Source organism: Idiotropiscis lumnitzeri, chromosome 12, assembly GCF_059441095.1.
Source record: "Idiotropiscis lumnitzeri isolate Australia: NSW breed Sydney's pygmy pipehorse chromosome 12, RoL_Ilum_1.0, whole genome shotgun sequence".
NCBI classification, from domain to species: domain Eukaryota; kingdom Metazoa; phylum Chordata; class Actinopteri; order Syngnathiformes; family Syngnathidae; genus Idiotropiscis; species Idiotropiscis lumnitzeri.
In genome coordinates this window covers 21,463,659-21,487,081 of record NC_142402.1, presented here as the reverse complement: position 1 = coordinate 21,487,081, position 23,423 = coordinate 21,463,659, and the positions used below count along the sequence as shown (strand labels likewise).

At 41.6% G+C, this 23,423-nt stretch overlaps 3 protein-coding genes across 6 annotated transcripts; 1 reads left to right on the top strand and 2 right to left on the bottom strand.

Annotated features, from left to right (window-relative positions):
- Positions 1-1,955: 1,955 nt before the first annotated feature.
- LOC148326507 (mitochondrial import inner membrane translocase subunit TIM44-like) lies at positions 1,956-10,413 on the bottom strand. Of its 2 annotated transcripts, none has more exons than XM_088310811.1 (13): positions 10,395-10,413; positions 6,276-6,380; positions 5,780-5,944; positions 5,584-5,664; positions 5,313-5,462; positions 5,069-5,202; positions 4,912-4,997; positions 4,341-4,433; positions 4,098-4,222; positions 3,892-3,942; positions 3,647-3,736; positions 3,312-3,422; positions 1,956-2,634 (listed from the first exon to the last, which is right to left on the bottom strand). In XM_088310811.1, the coding sequence occupies exons 3-13, from the start codon at positions 5,861-5,863 to the stop codon at positions 2,515-2,517; spliced, it is 1,125 nt and encodes a 374-aa protein (XP_088166937.1). In that variant the 5' UTR covers positions 5,864-5,944; positions 6,276-6,380; positions 10,395-10,413; the 3' UTR covers positions 1,956-2,514. The 2 variants fall into 2 exon arrangements, with proteins under 2 accessions (XP_088166937.1, XP_088166936.1); XM_088310810.1 differs by lacking the exon at positions 10,395-10,413 and adding an exon at positions 6,726-6,837 and having other exon boundaries at positions 1,957-2,634.
- Positions 7,570-12,777, top strand: LOC148326506 (ras-related protein Rab-11B). Its single transcript, XM_088310823.1, has 5 exons — positions 7,570-7,798; positions 9,916-10,111; positions 10,433-10,626; positions 10,947-11,027; positions 12,197-12,777. Exons 1-5 carry the CDS (start codon positions 7,759-7,761, stop codon positions 12,340-12,342), a joined length of 657 nt encoding a protein of 218 aa, XP_088166949.1. The 5' UTR covers positions 7,570-7,758; the 3' UTR covers positions 12,343-12,777.
- A 234-nt stretch (positions 12,778-13,011) lies between these two features.
- Positions 13,012-18,596, bottom strand: LOC148326505 (E3 ubiquitin-protein ligase MARCHF2-like). Of its 3 annotated transcripts, none has more exons than XM_088310819.1 (6): positions 18,413-18,596; positions 18,249-18,289; positions 16,537-16,819; positions 16,259-16,454; positions 14,870-15,079; positions 13,012-14,743 (listed from the first exon to the last, which is right to left on the bottom strand). In XM_088310819.1, exons 3-6 carry the CDS (start codon positions 16,719-16,721, stop codon positions 14,588-14,590), a joined length of 747 nt encoding a protein of 248 aa, XP_088166945.1. In that variant the 5' UTR covers positions 16,722-16,819; positions 18,249-18,289; positions 18,413-18,596; the 3' UTR covers positions 13,012-14,587. The 3 variants fall into 3 exon arrangements, with proteins under 3 accessions (XP_088166945.1, XP_088166946.1, XP_088166944.1); XM_088310820.1 differs by having other exon boundaries at positions 16,537-16,780; XM_088310818.1 differs by having other exon boundaries at positions 18,249-18,596.
- Between the last annotated feature and the right edge of the window lie 4,827 nt (positions 18,597-23,423).

Genomic DNA, 23,423 nt, shown 5'->3' with positions numbered 1-23,423 from the left:
TGGGATACATTGAAAAAGTCAAACATGCTTCGAGTGTTTTGTCTTCCATTTCAAGGAAATCAAGTGTGTCAAACTTTGCAATTGTTCCTGCGACTTTACTTCCGGTTTGTTGTGCTTCCTTTCCCAGTTATGACGTTTTGAGTTGTACTCGCGCACACGCACACGCGCGCGCGTAAGCAAAAGAAAAGTAAAACACAAACTGACCTCAGTGTGGATGGATGAAATCTTAACGGGCAGATTTTTGATTGACACGAAAGTAATTTGATTTGTTTTTAAAATTTTGGTCCAAAGAGCAATGGGGGTGACCTCCAATTTCTTTCTTCTTTCTTTCTTAAGTCTCTGGTTGTAAATATGCTTCAATGTCGTCAATTGACCTTTTTTTTTTACTCATTTCAACACGATCCTTTTGTTCTCTTTGCTTTGCGAATATTTTTGTGAATGCATTTAGATGTTGCGCTTTTGTTTGTGTGAAGCACAATAAGTTATCTTGTGTGTAAATGGTGCTATATAAATAAACAAGGCCTTGCCTTGCCTTAAATTCCACAAATGTAAGTAGGAAGTAAAGGGCCAAACTCAAGTCACGTACAGTTCAATTGTTACGGGTCAGGAAGTCAGAAGAAAGCAAAAAAAGCGGGAAGCGCTCAAGTGGAAATGTTGACATTTCCTTCTGTTCAGCCAACACGCCAACCGTTCATTAAAACGACTCGTTTCTTCATTTCCGTCATGGTTAAAAATGTGAGAGCAGAAAATCAAAGGATTTGATGGACACTTCCCACACTCTTCTTCTTTCTTCTTCCAGTTGATTGCCAGGAGACAAATTGAGTGGAGATCACATCATGATTGTCATCATGTCATGCAAATGAGCTTCTCCTTATCAAACACATCGGCCAGGTAACCTGCTCGCAATGCGGATGTCGGCTTGACGCAAACAGAGAAAATTATTTGCATTGATAGTTTGCTTATTCAGGAAGTTACTTTCAAGCACCTGGATGGCCTCAGTGTGTGTGTGTGTGTTTAAAAATGTGGATGCCAACTCACAGTCTTCAGCTGGTTTGGGACTGGGCTGGCCCATGAACAGCGAAAATAATTGACTGCCATTGAAATGCGTTGGAGGGGAAATTTTAATCCATCATTTATTTCCCCCAAACCACTGCTAAATATTCAATTTAAGTTTTCTATAAACGGGGAAATGTAAAATAAAATAACAACAAACCTTTCCCCCTAAAATCTGAAATAATTGCAAAAGAATATGCATTTCACAAGTAGTGGGTGTTGACTGTCCATGTGCAGCTTGGCAATTTTTATCATTCATGAGATGAGATTGGCCGCATTTGCATATGTGGACGCGCACACACAGCGTTTGTTTGAGAGAAGGACTGAGAACCACGGAAGCTTTTGTTGTAAATTGGAAATTGTCTGTAGCCACTGGAATGCAAATCTGGTCTGTTCATTAATGTTCACACTAATGAAAGGAGGGGGGGGGGCATTTGACGCATCAGAGCGTCAGTGGGCAACTTTAGGCCAGAGCTTCTCAAACTGGGGTCACTTGAGGATCATTTGGAACAAATCATTATGTGCTACTATTTTAAAAAGTGCATACTGGCGTTTTCCATATCTCAAGTCAACTTTTTTTTATAGCGAACTTCAAAAAAACTGACAATGACAAGCTTCAATGTTTTAAGTTGGCCCAACTAGACAAAATATTTAACATTTTCTTCGTGTGAAAATTGTGTTTCCCGCAAGTTTAACAAAGGAGTTCGCAAAAGCAAATGTCCCAGTGGCAGGACTCTTGTAGTTTGAAAAGTGTCCACAAGATGTCGCAGCAGACCACTTTGCGCGTCTGAATTGTTCGACAATTAAACTACAAAAGAAATAACCCCAATTGATTTAATTTGCGTTGAATTAAAACAAATGGTAAGATAAAAAAAACAGCAGCACATTTTAAACAAAACTCATTTTATTTATTATCAAGGAAACAACTTTTTCATTGCTAAAACAATCTTCACTTGAGCCAACTTTTGCATTTTTGGGATGTTCAACAGGGAAATCCAAAAGCCATCAAAGTGCGTTTCGTCCACAGTGAAATTGGACGAATAAACAAAAACAGTTAAAAAAAATAAATTCACGCAATAACATAATTATGCAGCATCACCAGCAAACATCTTGAATAAAACTGAAAGTGCAACATGCTCCTCGGTGACTTACGTACGTCGTGTATTTGAACACGGTGGACGCGACGTTCAACTTACACAGATAAAGATTGAGACAAATACAAGCATGCGGATGTCTTTCCTCTGCAAGCTGTAAATTGCATCCTACAATATTTACAATTTAATATACAATACACTTAGTTGGAATTGTTTTTAATTCATGCCTTAATGGCACTGCAGAGAAGCGCCGCAACTAACTTCAACAGCCTCATTTTCATGAAGATTTTCTGAGATGCTTTTTTTAATCTTATGGTTGCAGTTTGTGTGTCTTGTCACTGATCTGGCCTCGGCGCTTCTTTTCGTCCTAGAGAACCTGCTCAGTGCTGGATGCCGAGATGTCGAGGAGTCTCCACGCTGCGATGGGGTTCAGCTCCTCCCGGTCGCGGCACAGCGCCCAAACATACATCGTCCGCAACACCTTCTCCTGGTAAAGGGAGGGGAGCAAAAAAATGAATAAAAAAAATAAATAACGATCGCAATGTTGGCCGTTGGGGTGATTTTTCAGGAGGAATCTAAAGAGCACTGTAAATTTGGACTTTCTTGACATTTCAGAACAGCGTCTTGCTCTCTGACAATGAAACGAGCACTTGGATGCCTTTCAGTGACTTTTCATATATTCTTCGTTCGGAACTTGTAAGCTGGGCGGCCATTTCCCTCTTTTGGAAACCTGGCAATGGCGACGGACTCTTAAATTATGACGTGATTGTCATATTGATCTTATGGAGTCAAAACGTGAGCCGCATGATGAAGAGAACCGTTTCATGGTCAATTCTACTCATGCATGTACAACCAAGAAACACATTTGATTTCATATATATATATTTTTTTTTTTTTTGCCACTGCAAAAAAAATAAAATCCACACTTCAACCTATTTATCAGGAATGTAGTGAAAATTTGGAGATGGCAATATTTACTTTGCCCCTAAATTTTCTCCTCGTGTCCATCAAATTTCAGATTATGGGCCACTGAGCCCCGAGTAAAAATAAATAAATAAATAAAAGCTCGCTGGGAGCTCTGAACTGTGCCATACTTAAAATGAATGAGGCGTGTCTCTCAACAGTCAAAGAAATTGGAAAAAGAAAAAAGAAAAAGAAACTGACCGGATCTCCTTCCACGATGTCGCCTTTGGGGCTTCGCAGCACCATGACCACTTGGGCCTGAAAGGTGATGATCAGCACCGGGCCCTGGTCCATCATCTTCCCCATGGCCAACTGCAACCAAGACAATAAAACGCATTCAATAAAGTCGACTTTTGAGTCCCGCCACATCAGACGACTTCAACGATTTCCGTATTTCACACATTCTTGACTTTTAAGTGCGCCTCATAGTCGTGACCTACGGTCGCTACGAAAAGAATTTGCTTGTGTACACTGAGAAAGCAACTTCCACCGATGCAGCAGACTTAGTTTAAAGTCTCGTGTGTGTGGTGACTCACGTCAATATTATCAATATCGAGGATTTTGGACTGGAAGCGCAAGCCCAACGCTCGAGCCTGTTGGATGGGATGGGCCAGCTGACTGTAAGTCTGAGGACAGAAAAAAAAAAAAAGCTTCAGATATGAGGAAATATACAAGCAACTACCTCGGCTAGATTGCCATCCGCTTTATCGGGACGGACTCCCTCGAAATCACCAAAGTCAGACTAAATCGACTTCAACGTTGTCGCCGGTGTACAACTTACCGCTTCGTAGCACCAGTCTTTCAAGACGTCCAGCTCTCCACGAATCATGGCCTGCAGAAAGTACAGCGGCGAGGTCAAGTTTAGAACGGCGACGTCGATCTTTGTACATTTCATCAATGAGCTGACCGAGATATCGCGGCACGACGAGACCAGTTGAAAGTCGGACTCGCAAACTTTCAAACTAACTTTTGGGTCGAGTATTTCACCTCTAAGATGTTTGGGATGATGTCGCTCTCGCACTGTTTGAGAAAAGAGTCCTTGTCAAATTTGGGGTCCGCCTTCACAATCTCAGTCAGCACCTCAGACATTTCCGTCTTGGAGAAAAGACCACCTGGGAAAAGAAAACACATCAACAAAGAATAGAAAGTCGGGAAATACGGCAAACATTCTCTTTTTTTCTAGCTTTATCAAAATCAAAGACGATTCCGCGAGAAGGAAAAGGTCATTACCGAGGACGGTGGTGACTCGGTCAGTCACAGCCCTGGATGCTCGCACGAGGACATTGTCGCTTTCGTCAAATTTCATCTTCATCTCAAAGAACCCTGCGGAGAACAAATACAAGGCGCAGAACTTTGCTAAGAACACGATTAAGGATCAAAGTTGAACCTGTGAGGGCACGCGGACTCGAATCGCACTTCAGCTGTCTACTGCCACCTGCTGCTGAAAAAAGGATTTGCAGCTACGCGAGAGGGAAGCTGTCCTCATTCAAAATGGACCCAAATAGCAAATGAAACTCATCAGTGGAACTTGGAAAGTGAGTAAATGATGTGCTCATCAAATAAAAGTTGATTTTCATCATTTGGAGTACACTACTTTGAGAGTAAAAAAAAATACCCGGAATATTTTACGCACTTCCAAGTGTAAATGTTCCTCCGCTTAGTCTCTTTGGAGTAAAATGCACACTCGGAAATTTACTTTATGCTAAAAAGCCTGGCAGTGGGAATCGTTGGAGTTGCTGCTCACCTGGAAATGTTAGCTAAAAAAGTCAATAAATAATAAATCTGAAAACAGTCTACTTACTGTTGAATACCAAGTTATTGTCTTTGAAGTCCGTCCACTGCTGGTACCATTTCGAGTCCTTGTGGAGAACGACGCCTAATGCTTCCCTGTGTTACAAAAGACAATTTCGTCGTTCAAATTCAGAAAAGGTCATTCGGCAGCAGTAAGAACGACTTACTCGTTGGCCTCAAATATTCTTGTGTCACCATCTGCTCCCTTTGAAGAAAAATCACTCCTCTTCCTCAGCTGAGGGGGGGCTCGGTAAGGTCCGGCGTCGCCAACATCAATTTCCTTCTTCATGGACTCGACACTCTAGATGACAGTTAAGTGTCGCTCAGAAAGCTCCACCTTCTGCGGTAAAGTGCTTGAAAGAAACTCACTTATTTGCTGGGTTTTTTCTTTTTTCTCCCCTCTCTGCTCACCTGTGAGATAGCCTGAAAGGCGCTGGTCTTGCCCAATCGTTCTCCTCCCTTGGAAACGCTCTCAGCGGAGTGCATGGCGCTGCGGGCTGCTTCCTCCACACCTTCTTTGATTTTCTTCCCGATGTCTGTGCGACTCACCTCCTCAAGACTCTGTGATCATCAACGCAGTTCAACAATTCCAAAACACAGCGAGAGAGACTTTTTTTTTTGACACAGTAAAGTACATTTACAGACATAAGCAACAGTATTCAGAGTCTGCTCTGTTACTTACCTCCTTCACAGTTTCTGACAAAGAGCCCAGTGTTTTTTTAAATACTTCAGAGGTCTTCACCGTCTCCGCTTCTATAGATTTCTTAGAAAAAGAAAAAAAAAAGTACAGGTAAACCAGACTGAAGAAAAGATATTAAATTTAAAAAAAAAAAACCATTAGTTACAAAAAGTGCATTGAAGAATGAAGCTCATCCTACATATTTCCTCCGTGCTTGTTGGAGGGCATCAGACTCCTCAAGCCGCTTTGCCTCCTCTCTGAACTTCTTGATGTTCTCCTTCATCTCTTGATTCTTCCCAAACTCTTGCCGAAGGTTATCCACAAACTCTCCCAGGAAACCTTTGCGCCCCGAGGCATATCGCACCTGATGAAGCAAAGGTATAGTGCTCGAGATACACATACAAACATTGCTATGAAATAATAATTGTCATATGAAATCAACAATGAGATGACGGTACATTTATGGCATCGTTATTTTACATTTACAAGACACACAATAGTGTTTCAGTGACAGCAGTACGGCAACTTGTCCAAATTGTATCATCGAGCCTTCAGCAGAACGTAAAGCCTGAATATTTTAATTCCACTCTTACATGTGTCGTATACAAGTGAAACCAAAAGATGTACAGCCCTTGATGAATTCGAATTGTTTTAAAATGACTGCATGGAAATGTGACTTGGCTGCTGTAGCTGACCTGCAGTGCTGCTGCTCGACTGTTTTGTAAAGTGTCAGCATCTCCTCTCCACTTTCGGGATCCCAGCGGCCGGGAGCAAAAAGCGAAGCGACGCTTACCAACCAGCTACAATGAAGACAAGAGACAAACCGTCTTTACATTCGACACTTATATCAAATAATGCATCACTGGTGGGAAAAAAAATATATTTGTTTATGGCTACAAACACGCTCTCTGTTTGTTTTTTGTTTTTATAATCTAAGAACCTCGCTCATAGTGCGAGTCACAGGCGCCGGTTTCATTCGAACATTGTGAGCGACATAAAAATGACAATCGCGAGGCTGTCCACCATCAAAGGGGACCAAAAAAAAGACAAACCACAAACCAAAGTTGTGGATGCTTACTGTCTCATATAATTTTTCGCTGGGCGTAAAGAGCGATCGTGAAGGACGTGTACAGGAATGAGCCTACCTGGTAATACCGAAACAAGGAGGCTGCCATCTTGATTTCAGCACGCGTCAAAAAGGCACGTGCAAGATGCGTCAGAAGCTGACCTTCCGCTCAGCCAATAGGAGGAGAAGAAGGCGTTTGAGGGGCGGAGCCAAGAGTCATCGTGGATTTTAAAAGGGAACTACTTTATTCACGTCAAAATCGTATGCCTGGCGTAATCGCACCAATCATTAAATTTACGATAAAAAAAAGGGATTTTAATTACTATTAGTGTTATCATCATCATCATCATCATCGTCATTAACAAGCCTAACCTAAAATTTTAAGATTTGTGATCTTTTTATTTTTAAATTCTATAACTTCAAACATTCTGTGGTCCCTTTAGTTAATAAATTGATAATAACAATAATACATTTATATTTTATTATAAATTATCTTATTGTAGGATAGGAAACAATATAATGAAAAAGAAGCATTATCAACTAAATCAGATGACACGTTTTTTTTATCGAATAGAAGTCACTAGACTACAACATTGATTCAAAACAGCAAGCATAAATTGATTTGCAGTATTACATCTTGCCGAATATTGATACCATTTCAAGTCAATTCAAAATGTAAACAAAAACAATCCTAAGTAACATGACACTAAACATTAATAACGAACATTAATATCCAGTAGAGAGACTTAACCAAACCATCAGAAACAAACCCTGAACCCCATAACAGCATTTAGTGACCTTTGAAACGTATTTCGTGTGTGTGGAACACAAATAATGTAAGGTCACTTCTGCATTGTCTGCGGTCTGAAGCAGCATCAGCGCGTCAACGACAAGCGCGCCCCCTGGAGGAAGATATTCACAGTGCAGGGACTCCTCCCTCTGCAGAGTTGGGAGCTGCTGTGCCTTCCTGCAGCCCTGACAGCAAGCATTGGCGCATTTCAGTCCCACCACTTACGCTTACCACCGTTTTAGCTTCTTTTTAAGCCATCTTTCCCTCTCATACTTAACACATCATCCTCCGGGGGACAAGCGTCGGAGCGGCCTCGTCTAGAATGGGGAACCGAGACGATGAGTACGATTTCTTGTTCAAAGGTAAAGGAGAGAGGGGGGAGGTGATGATCGCGTTTTTCTTTTCCACCGGGTAATTCGGACATTGCTTTGAAAAGACATTCAAGTCTTTTGTTGCGTCGTTTATGCTGATTAGGTGAGAATTCTCCAAATATTTGGGCCTGTGTTTATGAAAGGCCAGAATGATGATCTTAAAACAAAAACGCTGTCATTGTCAAAGCTCCGACGCCTGCAGCTGTTTCTTTATCTTTTTCTAGTAGGCCTATTGAACTTTTGAGTTCTTAACCTCATAAAAGAGTGCCACGCGAGAAGCATTGACCAGACTCGACCCAAGCCTCCACGGGGCCCTGAGCAAAATTGGATTTGAGGCCCTCGATTTCTCCTTATAATAAATAATAGCGGATAGTCATCATTTATGGTTGAATTTCACCAAAAGTACACTGCAAGAGTGGACTTGCATTTAATATTCAGTTCCAAGTGGGATAAGGTGAAATTCCGTATCCCACTTGGGAAAAAAATTGGTGGGAAAAAAAACTGCAACAGCAAAAACAACAACAAAGCACAGGAACAAATAAAAATCACATCACCTGGTAGCCTACTAGTAACCTGTGCGACTGTTCTAAAAATAGCTCTCTGGGGATGGGACAAAGTGATTTCCTAGGAATCGTGTAGAAGTGATCATTTGAAAATGTAAATATTTGCAGAGAAGTGTTGCATATTAATAGCTACTTGTCTCATACCCGCTTCAAACATTGATCATTATTGTCAGAATAATTATAAATAATAAGATATTTAAACGTTATTTCAGATGAGTTGGTTGCCTTTGCATCTGCTTTTACTGTCAAGATGTACTTTCAGTTCAAAAAAATGTTGGTGACATAACGCAACTCAAATGTAAAAACAGAAAGTAAAAATAAATCTAGTCATATTGAATAATAATGTAAGTCAACAGAAACATATTTTTCCTTCGCACGTTCGTGAGTCATTCTTTTGTGCCCACATCAAATCCTAAAATATAAAAGTAGAGCTTTGGTGTCATCTTAGTGACAACGAAATATGTTGAAAGTGAGGTAAGGAGGTAAGCAACAAATTGCTTAGCCACTTGTTCTGGCACGTCAAAGTGACTTGACAAGCTTCATTTAGACAAAAGTAGTGCTTGGCCTGCATCTTGTGTCATTTACAGGTAATTATAATTTTATTTTTCTTGGGGGTGGGCGTCAATTTTTTTTCCTTTATGGATCTTCACTTTTGTGCCAGCTTGGTGGTACCCTCAGTTCTGTTAATCGTCAATGGCTTCTCTTCGTGATCGCGAGGCTTTAAGAAAGCGCAGAGTTTGTTTGCTTGGGCCGGCCAAAATACCTCCAGCGCCGTTGAAGATGCTCCTCAGCCAGATGTTCCGGACACAAAAAGCCTCATGATTTAATGCCTTGTGCGAGCTGATGGATCTGCTGTTTATCTTCCGAGCTCAGCTGGATCCAAAATGCCTCTTTGATGCTCATATCAGCTCCTGTGGGACATTAACATCCTGGGGGGGGGGGGCTGAGGGGGGGGGTGTGCAGGAGCCAAAAGGCAACAAAGTCTCCTCTGTGGGATGAATAGTGCATCTGCCGGAGGCGAGGGCTCCCTTTTCTCCCTCTCCCCGTCTGGCCGAGCCATCGTCCCGAGCCCCGCAGACACAGGAAGGGCAAGGAGGCCTGAAACTGTCGATTCAGGTTTTTGGCGGAGCCCGTTATCGGCTTCCTGCAGCTCGGACCAGAATGGTGTCAGCGGGGACAAAGTTCGGCTCGATTTCCTTAGTGGAGGAGGAGAGAAAAGTCAAAAAGGCTCCACCTCTGCTGCTGTATTGTATCATGGGAGCCCCCCCCCCCCGACCCCCCATCCTGACTCAGCTCATAGGACTCCCTCACAAGACTTCTTTCAGGAAACATGACTCTTTGTGCTTGACTGTATTTTGCATTTATGGAAGCTCAAAAACCACAAACGCAAAACAAAGTCAGCAATTCGGGCAGATGAGGCAGGGAGGGCCAAGAGGAAAAGCATCGGCTTTTGTTGAGACCCCGAAAAAAAAAAAAATAAATACAATAAAAAAATCCATCTGTACACATTCTAATGTTTGCCTTTGGTCTTTCTCTTCTCTCCAGTCGTGTTAATTGGGGACTCGGGCGTCGGTAAGAGCAACCTGCTCTCTCGATTCACGCGAAATGAGTTCAACCTGGAGAGCAAAAGCACCATTGGCGTGGAGTTTGCAACTCGCAGCATTCAGGTGGATGGCAAGACCATAAAGGCTCAGATCTGGGACACCGCCGGACAGGAGCGCTACCGAGCCATCACCTCGGCGTGAGTCCAGCTGGAGTTTTTTTGCCATCAAGTGGCGTGTGTCCAAATGTAACGTACCCGTCCCCCCATTTCCATCGCAAATCTTGTCACAGGAACAAATCATGTTGGGGGGGCTAATTCGGACATTTTAACTGAGGGGGGTGCTCACTTTTGTTGCCAGTGGTTTGGCACTCAGTGGTTGTGCTTTCAATTGTTTTGAGCGAACAGAAAATTTACGGTTAGACAAAGTGTCATTTCTTCAATGTTATCCCGCGACAACAAAAAACGTGAGGGGTGGACTCACCTTTTATCGTTGACTCCCACGGATTGCGTCCTTTACAGATACTACAGAGGAGCGGTGGGGGCGCTCCTGGTGTACGACATCGCCAAGCACCTGACTTACGAGAACGTGGAGCGCTGGCTGAAGGAGCTGCGGGACCACGCCGACAACAACATCGTCATCATGCTGGTGGGCAACAAGAGCGACCTACGCCACCTCCGGGCCGTGCCCACGGACGAGGCGCGTGCCTTCGCAGGTACAGAAACGCAACAAAAATGGAGCAGCACTTCAATCGCCTCCTCCGAACTTTTGGAAAGCGGGGCTTCATCTGTGTCACCCCCCCCAACACACACTCTCACGAAAACATATCAATCAATTCAGTCACTTCCGCCATCTAGTGTAAGAGCATTGAATTGCTCTTGTTGGTCTTTATACATTGCGGATGGAAGGTGAATTATTTGTAGAGGATAAAGAGTAGAATCGAGAAAACTGCTCTCTAACTTAGTTTTGAACGATGAGATAACACGAGAACTATTTTTGTTTTCTGTTTGTTTGTATTTTCTCTTCACGCAACAGAGAAAAACAACCTGTCATTCATAGAAACTTCAGCCTTGGACTCAACAAATGTTGAAGAGGCCTTCAAGAATATCCTTACAGGTATGACTGCAGATTGCCGACTGGACGATGTCCTCTCGATATCCCGCCCACCACTCACTTGAAAAATATTTCTCGGTTATCAACTGCTGACGGGTTTTCTGGTTGCATCCTATCCCATTTCAAGCGGGCAGTTGTCCAACCACTGCGAGAATTAAAAATAAATCTCTTGATCCCTCTGCTCTTAGAAAATAAGCATCCTCGTTCAAAAGGTGCGCCTTTGTATCAAAATCTTTAAAATTGTCTTTTAAAATTGAATTGCAGGTAATCGATGAGGATGAGAAGGATAACACCAAATTTCACACACCTGCTCCGCATTCATGCCTGATCTTGTTAGAATAAGTCACATGACCTGAGGGATCGTTCACTCACAGCACAGATGCCCGCAGAGAAGAATCTGAAGGCTCAAATGGGAGAAAAAAAAAAAGTGCTATTATGAAATCTGCCTGGCAACACAAGCTAGCTGAATTCTGATTGGATAAAAAAATCTCTCACCTATAAATACAACATATGAAATGAATGTGAATAATATGTAATTCAAATAAAATATATAATTATTGGAATTATCATAAAAATATGATTTATTGACCGCCCACCACTAAACGGTTTACGACTAATATCACACAATTACTCATAATTTCTTGTTCTGCTTTGTGTCAAGGTACAATTTATGATGATATCACAAAGATCTTTGAGCAGCTGTTTTGAAAATGGCTGTTTTAGTTCTGAATGTGGAGACGGGATTCGGCTGCTGCGATTCGGTGCAGGAGTGGCGCAAGTCTGCCGGAAAGAAGGTCCGGCGACCTCCCCAAAGATGGGAATTATTTGTCTTGTCTCCTTTAACACAGCTATTTTGTAGCAGTTTATCAAATAGAAAATATAAGCAATATACATGTTCTTACTTGACTGATTTTTAGCACATTTAATAAAGTCAAAGAATTTTAAAGTGGCTTTTGCGTCCTTAAATATTTACGCGGCCCTCATTCCAAAAAGTTTTGGACACCGCAGGTTTAGACATTTATGGCTGCTTGAAGTTATTTTTGACTAATATTAACTGCATGTTGCGAGTCCTTTTTACGCAAACTCTCTGCGGGCTTTTTGTTTTCTGTCAACTTCAAGCGGACACTTGAGTCTCACGTCATTCCGCCGTTATTTGTGCTCTTGAAACACAGAAATCTACCGCATCGTATCGCAGAAGCAGATCGCCGAGCGGTCGGCCCACGACGAGTCTCCCGGCAACAACGTGGTCGACATCAGCGTGCCCCCGACCACCGACGGGCAGCGGGGGAGCAAGTTGCAGTGCTGTCAGAACCTGTAACCACCGGGCCAAATGCGCTGCTCACTTTTGGGGTGGATTAGGAATTGGGATCCAGTGCCGGCATGCAATCGTCTTCCTGGGCTGCGATGTAGTCTGAAATGCCGTTATTTCGATCCGGGCAACTGGTTCGGGATCCCACGGAAGGAATTGATCATTTTAAGGTGTCATCTGACCCAGTTTCAGCTTGCTACAGTACATTCTAACGCAAAAACCGGACTGCTGGTACCACACAAGTGGGACTCGGTTCTGTCAGCCAAGTCGGAGCGGTACGAGCATTCCGGTTTTGCGTTCCACTTCTCCTCGTTCAATCATCTCAAAAGTGGTAGTGACGCTGCTGATGCTTTCCTGTAAAATATGTTTTTTTTGTTTATTATTTTGATAGCGTGTTTGCTCACATATTGATGCCATGAAAATAAATTTTACAATATTACCTGATTTTTTTTCATTCAACAATTGAGACATAAACAAGTTAAGAGAAATCGCAATTACCTTCAAACATCGTAATCAACCTTGTTTGCCCAATAAATGTTGCTAAATTGGAGGTTTGAGGAGAAAGGAGTTGCGAAAGGTTATCTAATCCAGACATGCCGCTAAAAGTGATCAGTGGTGCAAGACAACATCGATACCAACAAAAGCCATCGGCCTTCGAGTGATGAGCACAGTTGACGGTGACAGTGTGGGAGTCCCTCAAGTTTTATTGCACAGTAAAGCAACTTTCCAGGGAGAGTCGGGTGACACAAAATACTCCATTTTAGTACTGCGGCTCAAAAACTTCACAATTACTGTGGCACCCTTACAGAATACCTGCAAGCGCGAGTTTGTCCGCATTGCTTTGATTTAAAACGGGACATTTCATTTCTACTAATCAATCGTTCAATTAATAAATGGCGATTTACACGTTTGCAAAACCACACAGGCATTGTTCTTCGTCTCAAGTGCACAAAGTCTGCACCGTTGCACAATGTGGGCAATTAGCATCTAATGCTAGCAATGACGAGTTGCTGTAAGACTGTTGCCCCACTTGAAGAGAATATTCACAAATACTCAATTTGACTCCCAAATGAGGAAAAAAAAAATGGTACACGAGATGTAAAAGCATAAAACGCAAACCTTTTGAAATCTTAACTTGGTTTGCTTGAACATCACCGCAGACAAACGTGTCTGGCAATAAAAGTTTGTAATGTGCAAAATGTAGTGATAGGAACTTCATGACAATTAATACGATTAGTCAAGTAAATAAAAACGACCCAAAAAAAAAAGGAAAAATGTGAATAGGTGATTGTGATCACAATTTGATAGAAAAAGTCAAGGGTGGGGATCGTCACACAAATGAAAATTCCTGAAATGTTTAAAAGTCAAGAAAATGTTTGAGGGACTTTGATAAAAACAAAAAATAATAATCTGATGGCTGCCACAGGCGGCGCTATTTGCCGAAAAATGGATTTACTCTCTGCACTTATTTTACAACATAAAACTTGCTTCCAAGAATGGCAATAAATCTTGCCCCTTGTCTCTTTTGTCTTAACTCTTCCAAATTGGCAACATTCAAATGCTAAAGGCTTTACTGCCCCAAGTTGGATTTTTTTTTTTGAAATACATAGCAAGAATCAACACAGTGGAACAAAAAGGTTCAACTGGGGAATAAAAAAGACAATTCGAGAGATGAACCCTCACACTCATTCTGCAAACGTCTGTAATACGGGGCAAATATTCTTGACAACCAGTTTAAAACTCAGCATCACTGAAAAGCCAGCAGGAACGGTTGCCCCTCTTTGAAAAAAAAAAAAAGCGGCTAAATAGATGGTGAAGGTGCGTGTGGGGAAAGATAGGTAGTGAATAGGTTTCATATTATACTGTCGTAGCATGCGCTCACTTATATCCTGCTACATTAGCTTGTGTCTTAGTATTTCATACCTTTGTCAGAGACTTAAGGCCGGGCTGGGTAGTCCATCTTCATTTTTGTTTTTCTGACGTTGACCTCTCAGCACCAGCGCTCCAGACAATAGTGACTCTGGCACCAGTTCATCCTCCAACCACATTTGTGGTTCGCCAATACTGTAGTTGACATCAAGTGCTTCAATACAAAGACAAAAGTGGGAGAAAGGAGCCCCCCCCCCTCAGGATGGTCCATATGAAGTGCAAAGGTTCAGTAATATGTTTTTTTTTTTCCGTGTGTGTGGTTTTTTTTTTTCTGAGTGCTTCGGCTGGCTTCATTTTAAATATTCCCCTTGCCACCGGGCCACACTCATACGATGGTCTCGTCAGTCATTTTCTTTGTCGACTTGGTCGGCACAGAACTTTGGGTGCTGAGCGCGCCTTTTATGTCAGGCATGAGCAGGCGCACTTTCTGATTGGTCCTCCTCCACTCCGAGTACAGCTGACAATGGTAGCGAAATGACACCTAGGACAAGAGGTCACACAGTGAAAAAACATGCGGGGGAGAAAAAAAAAAAAAAAAACTGAACAGCACACACTTGTCGTGCATCGGACTTAAAAGACCAATCGACGGTTCGTGTAAAAATCTCACCAGCGTCCAGAGGATGTAGATGGTGAAGAGGGCGATGGTCAATGCGATGAGGCCGACAGCCTCCAGTCGGCTTTTGAGCTGCAGGTGGTCCTGGGCACCCCTCAGACACAGCCAGCCCGAGATGGCCGCCAGCGGCGTGATGAGCAGAAAGCAAGCCATGTCGCACAACAGAGTCCGCTTCTCGCTGCGGGGGCCGGGATCCTTCAGCCACTGAACAACATCAAAATATCCATTAGGACCAGATCCAGAATTTACATCGTCTACATTTTCATCACTGCATTCTGTTCGAGGTGCTAAAGCAAATTATTTGGAATTTTCTGCGGTCCTGTTTGCCGCTAGAACACACAGAGCTTCCCTCCACATTCAGAACAGAAACAAGAGCAGTCTGCAGTAAGATGACTTTTATTTTTTAAATTTAAAACAGCTTTCAGAACACTTGACGACTGTGCTCATCAAAGTTCATTTACGCCTCTGAAACTTATCAGTGGCGTTATGAAGAGAAATTTGTTAACGTTCTAGTTGTAGAAAGTTTCTCCGCATTTTGCGTATTTAGAAAAGCTCGACATAAAAACTATTGATGACTTCTGCTAACTACTCTAAGTGAAAATGTTTTGTAATCCAGGTTATAAACTACTTATGGTCTTTTCCCGTTCCTTTGATTAAGGTCTTTCAAAATTGTTTTCCCAGTTTTTTTTTCTTGCAATGTACGATCGTTAATTTTTAGTAAGCTCCTTTTTATAAAGGTCTTTAACTTTTTGGTTTGCTTTTAAATGTTGTTCTATTAATCAGGTGAAGCACACCGAGTTGCCAAGTGTACGAAATGCACTGTATACATAAAGCTACCTTGCCACTATCGGTTGTCGTTAACTTGGCACCCAGGATTGCACGCGGTGACCAGAATGTTGCAACTCGCGAAAAAAAAAAAATTTAAAAGATGGCTGGCCACTAATGGGCTATCGTTTGGATGCCCCTATTGTACAAAGGCTGCAAAATGTGCATCCTTAGTCAGACCAGAGGTATTTATTTATTTAATACCTCCGCTATATTGCGTTACATCATTCGTGCACCCGCTAAATCCCAAAACAACTTTGAAGTGATCATTTGCTTGCTTCCTTGCAGACCAACCGGGCCCGCCTCTGAAAGGCGAATGCCTCCAACACAGACGCCACGATTATGTACAGTACTTCCGTACATTTTATGTTTGTGTATAAATACATTGACGTCGTGTTTAAAAATGTTGGAATCCATTTCACCGTTTTAAGGGGTAAGATGCTTTTAAAAAGGGTGGGAGAGATAAGACAACAAACAGGCTTTGTCGACACTCGCAGATATACTTCTGGAACATATAAACGACAATAAAGCGCACGTGCTATCTAAAATCCTTCTGACCTGTGTGAGGGGTTGCGGCCTCCGCTCAATGGTGAACTCTGTGTGGCACAATTCGCAGTAGCTGGTGTTGGACGACGACAGCCACTTCTCCAAGCAGCTCTTGTGCACTTTGCCGAGCGTGCCAGTGCATTCGCACGGCGACAGCAGCGTCTCGCCTCCACCTCCCTCGTGGCAAATCCGGCACATGCCTATGTCACTGTCGACACATTTGACAGCGCCGCCGCGGTTACAATGAATGACTCAAGACATTGATTAGGCCGTCATCTTCCTGCGCTCACCTTTGCAGGCTCACAGCTTTAACGATGGTGGAGAGTGGGCGGCCATCTTTAGCCGTAACCTTGGCAATGTACTGAGCCTGGGCAGTGGAGTCAGACTCTTCAGAATCCTTCGAGGAGTCGGATTCTGCGTTCCCCGAGTAATCGCACAGGGAGCCGGGTAGGTGGCAGCACCCTGACGAAGACATGGCGCAGCTGGGGATGACGGCGAGGAAGACGACAGCACAGGAGACTGCTCAAGAAGATTCTGAGAAGGTTCAAAGCCCGGTTATCAGCCTCCGTCCACCTACAGATCAGCAACACGGATGACGTCAACATTTTTTTTTTTACCCTAAATAAGGACAAACCTACTGTTTCGGTCTTCAAATTTTATACATGAAAGCTCGGTTGCACATTTACATCGACCCATTGCACAGAATTTTGAGGTAGTTGTAATTAAATAGTGTGGTGAATTTTGTGTCACCTAAGAGCTGTGTTGACTTAATGCCATTTAATTAGGCCTGCTTGGGGGACAAGTAGCAAACCTTCCCGTGGTGTCCCTCGTAATCCTTAACCGGAGACCGATTGCTACAATCTCATTCCATCCAAAAATCCAGCGGTGGTAAAAGGATCGACCCTCGACCCTCGACCGCTGAGATGTCGAAGCTAAAAATTATCAGCTTCAACGCGGAGGGCATGTCCCTTGCAAAGGCTGAACTGATTTCCAAACCCTCGACCATCTGCTTCGACACTGCCCAGCAGGCCCAAGGTGCTCAGAAGAAGACCTACGAGATGCCACCGATACTGCCATTCGCTGGGTGGAAAGATGGGCTGATAAGCTATGAATGAATTAGGCCTGCTCAATTAGGAAAAAATATTAATCATGATTATTTTAGTAATAATTGAAAGCACCATTGATTTTTGGAATTTTGGACTCAAATGTACACACAATAGTACACAATTAGACATTGCAAAATCGTTACTATTCTATCAATGTTTTTGACATAAGTGTCTTTATAATGATTATGCACAAGCTGAGAAATCATAATCAAGGTTGATTAATGGCATTCACTAATGAATATTTTTTTAATTAGACCTCAGGCTGTGCAATTAATCAAAATTTTATTACGATCAAAATTATTCCACTCAACGATTACAAAATTGGAAGGCGACGCTTTCTCGAGGTGGATCATCTTTATAATTTGGTCTATACTTGAGGAAATTGAGGCCTCAAGATCTGCGCTTCAGTCTTTCAAATTAGGCCATTCCATTCTTTTGACATTTTAAACAAGACATTTGTAAAGCCTTTTAAAATGCATCAACTTCCTAGATTCTAAAAAATTGACACATTTTAAACACTGTTTGTTCCTTAATTCCACTTCTTTCTGATGACATTTCAGGGGAATAAGGTTTTATTAATATTGTCACGAACCTATCAAAAAGGCATTTTTTTGCAAGTGGCGTTATTAATCGAATTATATTAGATTGTCTGATAAACACAACAGGGTAACATTTACGCGAGCTGTCAAAACCTTGTTTTTACAAGCGTGAACGCTGGCTGACAGCCAAAAATATTTGGCAAAACACGAGCGTCAGTGTCAATCACCAACTGGCGACAAAGGATAACGCCATTGCAATCCACTAAAATTGCACCGAGAAATCAAAAGACACGCTGGCATTTATTGTTGTTATAAAAAACGGACAAGTAGAAGTAGTGCGATGTGAAATGCACTCACCGTACAGCCTCCCTTTCCCTTTTGTCGGTCGGCCTCGGCTTCTGTGGGAAAGCAAAACAGCAGACGACGACAAGCTAACTGTTCAGCCCTAGCTGCAAAATATGACATTGACATCGAACCAAAAGCGGTTAATGGGCGACAATGCGAGAGCCGAGCAAACACACCGCGGCACCGCCATCGTCCGTCGAGTGTTTCCCCCGAGACGGGTTTCGTTTTGAACGTGTAAAGGAAAGCGCAGGTCTCTCCCACGATTACCAGACAAAGCTAGCGAGGCTAACGGCCTAGCATCGGGCAAGCCTGAGGATCCTCAGCTGTGCGAGAGGGGCGGGGGTCACGTGACGTAATGCTGCCTTTGGGGTCATCGGTAAACGTGGGATATTTCACGACTCTTTCCAATACTCCGGTAGCCATCAAGGCCGTTAGCGCTTGCTTTTTCCCCACCTTTTTTTAAATCACTAATTACGCATTAGTCAGCCTTATGAGGAAAATGATAAAGGGGGGCATGTCAACGAACACGTCTTAATTATATATTTTTTTCTCTGACGATGTGAGATGATGTAAATGGCAAACCAACAAGGAAACAGTGACAAATAAAATGTTTTGGGGGTATTTTTTGTAGATTTTCTATGACGTTTGATTAAAGAAGAGTTGCATGGGTCGCACTCACTTTTGTCACGGGTCACGTTTGTGAAAACACGCAAATTTCCAGTCCTTCCCTCTGGAATGATCTTCCTTAAAATGTTAGGCAAGCGCCCTCTCTGTCCATTTTAAGACTGGTTTGAAGACACTTTTTTTTTTTTTATTCTTTGGCGTTCGACGCAACTTGAGATTGTTGACTGTTCTGCTGTTTTCTAGTCTCTACTGTATATATGTTAGTAATATTAATTTGTATTTTAATTTACTGCTGTCTGTTAATGAATTATTGCTATTTTATGCTATACTTTATGCTAAGACCTTGTTGGAGCTGAGTCACAGAGGAAATGAGAAGTAGTTAGTAAATGAACCTTAAAAGCCATACAATCCTTCACCCTTCGTTATAGCTGTTGCTGTTGTGAAAGTCATTATATGAATAAAGTTCTATTGTAAAACATTGTAAATAAAGTTATGGACGCCCATTCCCGCCAGGAAAAAAAATAAATGTATCATTTTTTTCTAATTTTAAAAAAATAATTTGAGTAGTTATTGCAAATATTTCTATTTACAGCTACTCCCCAGTTCACATTCAGAAAGGACTTGATGAAAATAAATGTTTGCAAAGCCGTTTAAAGAGAAAACAAACGGCAATTTCGGTGCAGATTTTCTGCCAAAATGAAAAGACGAAACACTTTTTGTAAGATAGTCTCTGTTTTCTTTAGTGGGCTGCATAAAGTTATGTGGTGGACCAGATCTAGTTTGTGCTTGTGGACTACTGACCACAGTGAGAAATCGGCACAGCAGTGTCCAGACATTATCAATATAGCCGGTCATGTAGAGCAGTGGTTGCCAAACGTTTTACGGCAAATATCATTGAAGAAGAATTCGTCGCTGGTCGTTGGCTGAGCCCTTAGAAACTGTGATGTCATTTTCAGTCAACAGCAAGTGTCAAAATGGCCGCCTCTTGAGACGAACAAAGACGGGTGCATTTTACTGCTCAATTCATATTCCACAAACGGAATATTAATCAGAATGCCGTGTTTTGACTAATGTGCTTGCATATAACAAATTTGTGTCAAGAAAATTCTTGGGTTGACTTTTACTTTATACTTTTATGTGCAATGCATTATAATTGAATCATTCTTTCGGGAGGTTTTTGTTTTTCTGATATTGTTTAAACTTTAAATGTTACAGTGGCTTACAATAATATTAAATTGACTGTACCTCACAGGAATATAACTTCTGCATTGTCTTTTGAGCACTTGGGCCTTTTATGCTAATGCATTTCTATGTTAGGCATTATATGGTGGTACTTGGAGAGCTAAGCATTTATTAAGGTGATACTCACTGTACAAAGTTTAACAACCAGAGTTGAACAATATCTATTTTAGTCACATTTGCCTTGACCTTATTGTATGCCTTGCCTGCCCCTTTGCTTCCCTTTGTACCCAAACACTGATAAATGTACACACTCACCCTGCACAATAGTGCACATGCCCCATGCACGGACACACATCCGCACATGCAAGCATGCACGCGTGTTTGCATTTAGCTGGCCCGCTCCTCAGTTTGGTCAAAGTTCAACTGGAATCATGAGATACCTCGTCTCTGGAGAAAATCATAAGACATTTGTTAGTGGACTTTAACATGGACTCAAGGGCCCATGTACACATGATGCATTTTCATTTTGTTGGACATTTAACCATTGACAACTTTTTTGTGTACACTTTAAATAGTGACGTTTTTTTGATACGGCAGTTCGATTTAAAATGATACAATGTGTTTTCAATCCTCACTTAATGTAAGCGCCGTTTGTGTCAGTGATTATCCAGCATACCGTATTTTCCAGACTATAAGACACACCTGTACGTATTTATCATCACTTTCAGGGACTTAAACATTCTTTTTCTTGTCACAAGGTGCTGGCTGTGTCTTCCTCTTCCAAGAGTGAAATGCGTGACATGATCAAAACTATTTTCTTTGGCACATTAGACTTGAGATGGAACCCATCCGATACATCGCCGAGAGCAACAGGAAGCTCATGAGTCCGTTATGGCTCTGAACATTTGGGGGAAAAAAACCCAGACTGATTGCATAAGTTATTCACAACGTTGGGTTCTCAATAATTGTTTAATTCACTTGCTGCACTTCAGTCTTGTGATCTTTAAAAGAGTTCCCATGAGAAGCAATCCACGGTAGTAAATCCATTTTGGGTGCCCCAACATGACAGCTGCCTCGCTCACTCGATAGCCGCTTGTGCTCCACTTATCAATCAACACCAAATTAGAACACTGGTTTGAAGAAAATCAACGCATACTCCATGTTCATTTATCATTTATTATATTTCATTTATTATTTATTATATTATTCATTTATTATGGTCGGCACTTTATACCGCACATTATTCAAGGCGCAGACGGAGACTCAATCGCAATGGTGCTCACATTAAAAAAAAAAAAAAAAGCACACACACACACTGATTAAAAACACATTTCACTTAAAATTCATTTAATTCTACAACAACAAAAAAGCAATATCAAAGAATAAAAAGAGAACTATACAAACAAGTTTGCATTGATGGATGCACAAATTAAAAAAAAAAGGGGGGGGTCAACTAAAAAAATTCATTTGCGATAAAATGTTCTATGTGCCTTCACCAGTTGAATCATGGCATTCTGATTAATATTGCGTTTGTGGAATATGAGTTGAGCTGTAAAATCCATTAGTCATTTCAGGAGGCGGCCATGTTGTCACTTTTGTCGACTGAAAATGACATCACAGTTGCTCAGGTCTCAGGTAACAACCAATCACGGCTCACCCGTGTTCTGAAGCTGAGCCCTGATTGGTCTTTAATTGAGCCATGAGCATCTCTGATGTCATTTTCAGTCAATAGAAGTGACAAAACGGCCGCTGCCTGAGATGGCTAAAATTGGGTGGATTTTGCCGCTTCATTCATATTCCACAAACACAGTATTATTCAGAACGCCATGTTTCGACTGGTGGGCCTGCAAAGAACATATACTTGTAAAAAAAAAAAAAAAAACATTTTTGGGTTGACTTCCCCTTTAAGGGAACCTCATTGTGATGATAAGATATATGAAAAATATGTAGTAGAATTTTAATATGAAAAATACGTAAATAAGTTCTTGCGCCTAAACAAAAATAAAGGACATGATAAAAAATTAATGTTGTTCCTAACTTTGCTGTTGGTTTACAAATGACAGGGACAAAAAGAACACAAGCTATTCATTGCAGTCCCTTTCTTAGCCTGGACTACAACATGAACGATTACAATGAATGGTAGTTTTATTTTATACAATTAAACACGATCAATCAATCAATCGACCAAACAAAGGAAGAGGTAGTGATTTGTATTTACATTACATTTGCATGTCAGAAACTCCTACTGTAGTTAATTTGTCTTCACGCTACACGTGGATCCTTCAGCATTCAATCAAGAGTTTTTGATCATGAGACTAAAATCACATTTGTAATTTAAGACATGACACGACTGAATGTGAATGCTGAAAACGTGCACATGACTCCAACTTGCGATACTCTGCTGTCAATTACAAAACTGTGTGGATCCATTCAGTGTCATTATTGAATCAGCAACTCACTATTCTGAGCGCGAGTCTATCAGCTGATGGGTCCGGTTAACGTAACTCGTGAGGTTATGTTGGTCAGTTCAGTAAAAATAAATTACATCCTGCAACAAGTTTATCATGTTTGTTTTATTAGTGTGCCACTGCCCTTATGTATGTATGCACTTTTTTAAAATGAAATCCATCCAATTTTATTTTTTTTACACCAAATCGCACTTTAATCCATCGACCAGCAGAAGAATTTCAAAAATGGACCATCAATCCACACCCTCTTGTGTGCCTGAGCAAGACACTGGGACTCTGAGCTAAGCTTTTTATAGTCAATTTAAAGAAAACAGTAGTTCCAAGATGGAGACGCAGCAACACTCTCTGTCATGGGGCAGCACCACTATGAGATTTAAAAAGAAGTAAAAACTTCAACTTGATACCGTACTGTTCGGTTTTTAGTCACCAATTAAATGCAAATTACTAGGGAATAAACCCATCATTAACGAAATGTACTCAATGCGTGTTTGTTTTTATACTTAAGAAGGAAAATGTTCAGCTAAAGACTCAACACTGATCCAAATTTCTTCTGATAATGTCTTCAATTCTCTGTACTTAAAAGAAAATGGAGAGACTTTAAAACGGGAGCGGTGCGCTCGTAACGAGGAAAGGAGAGATACATTTTAGGAGAGTCGACATTCCGAAGAGGCCCGATGACTGACTGCAAATGATTTTGCCGACTCTCGAGCGACAGGTTGAGGACCTCCAGAGGTTTCGTTTACAATGCAGTGGCTGTGACTCATGCAAGGAAACGACTGTTACGCCACTTCACATTCAGTTGTTTTTCCTCACACCAGAATTGTTTTTATATTCTTTTTACCTCCCATTACAAACGTATACAGGCCTTTAAGATATAAACAAAAGGTTTTCCATTGGTTTAATAATTGAATTG

What these genes read in the sequence shown, in the direction of transcription:
- LOC148326505 (XM_088310818.1), bottom strand. Translation starts at nt 16,721, where the DNA reads ATGTCTTCGTCAGGGTGCTGCCACCTACCCGGCTCCCTGTGCGATTAC. An exon ending in GGCCGCAACCCCTCACACAG is followed by an intron (nt 15,080 to 16,258) that starts GTCAGAAGGATT and finishes GATGTTGTTCAG; the next exon opens with TGGCTGAAGGATCCCGGCCC. An exon ending in TCTACATCCTCTGGACGCTG is followed by an intron (nt 14,744 to 14,869) that starts GTGAGATTTTTA and finishes CTCTTGTCCTAG; the next exon opens with GTGTCATTTCGCTACCATTG.
- LOC148326507 (XM_088310810.1), bottom strand. Translation starts at nt 6,755, where the DNA reads ATGGCAGCCTCCTTGTTTCGGTATTACCAG. An exon ending in TGTCAGAAACTGTGAAGGAG is followed by an intron (nt 5,463 to 5,583) that starts GTAAGTAACAGA and finishes TGATGATCACAG; the next exon opens with AGTCTTGAGGAGGTGAGTCG. An exon ending in CCTTTCAGGCTATCTCACAG is followed by an intron (nt 5,203 to 5,312) that starts GTGAGCAGAGAG and finishes ACTGTCATCTAG; the next exon opens with AGTGTCGAGTCCATGAAGAA.
- LOC148326506 (XM_088310823.1), top strand. Translation starts at nt 7,759, where the DNA reads ATGGGGAACCGAGACGATGAGTACGATTTCTTGTTCAAAG. An exon ending in TACCGAGCCATCACCTCGGC is followed by an intron (nt 10,112 to 10,432) that starts GTGAGTCCAGCT and finishes CGTCCTTTACAG; the next exon opens with ATACTACAGAGGAGCGGTGG. An exon ending in CTTCAAGAATATCCTTACAG is followed by an intron (nt 11,028 to 12,196) that starts GTATGACTGCAG and finishes CTTGAAACACAG; the next exon opens with AAATCTACCGCATCGTATCG.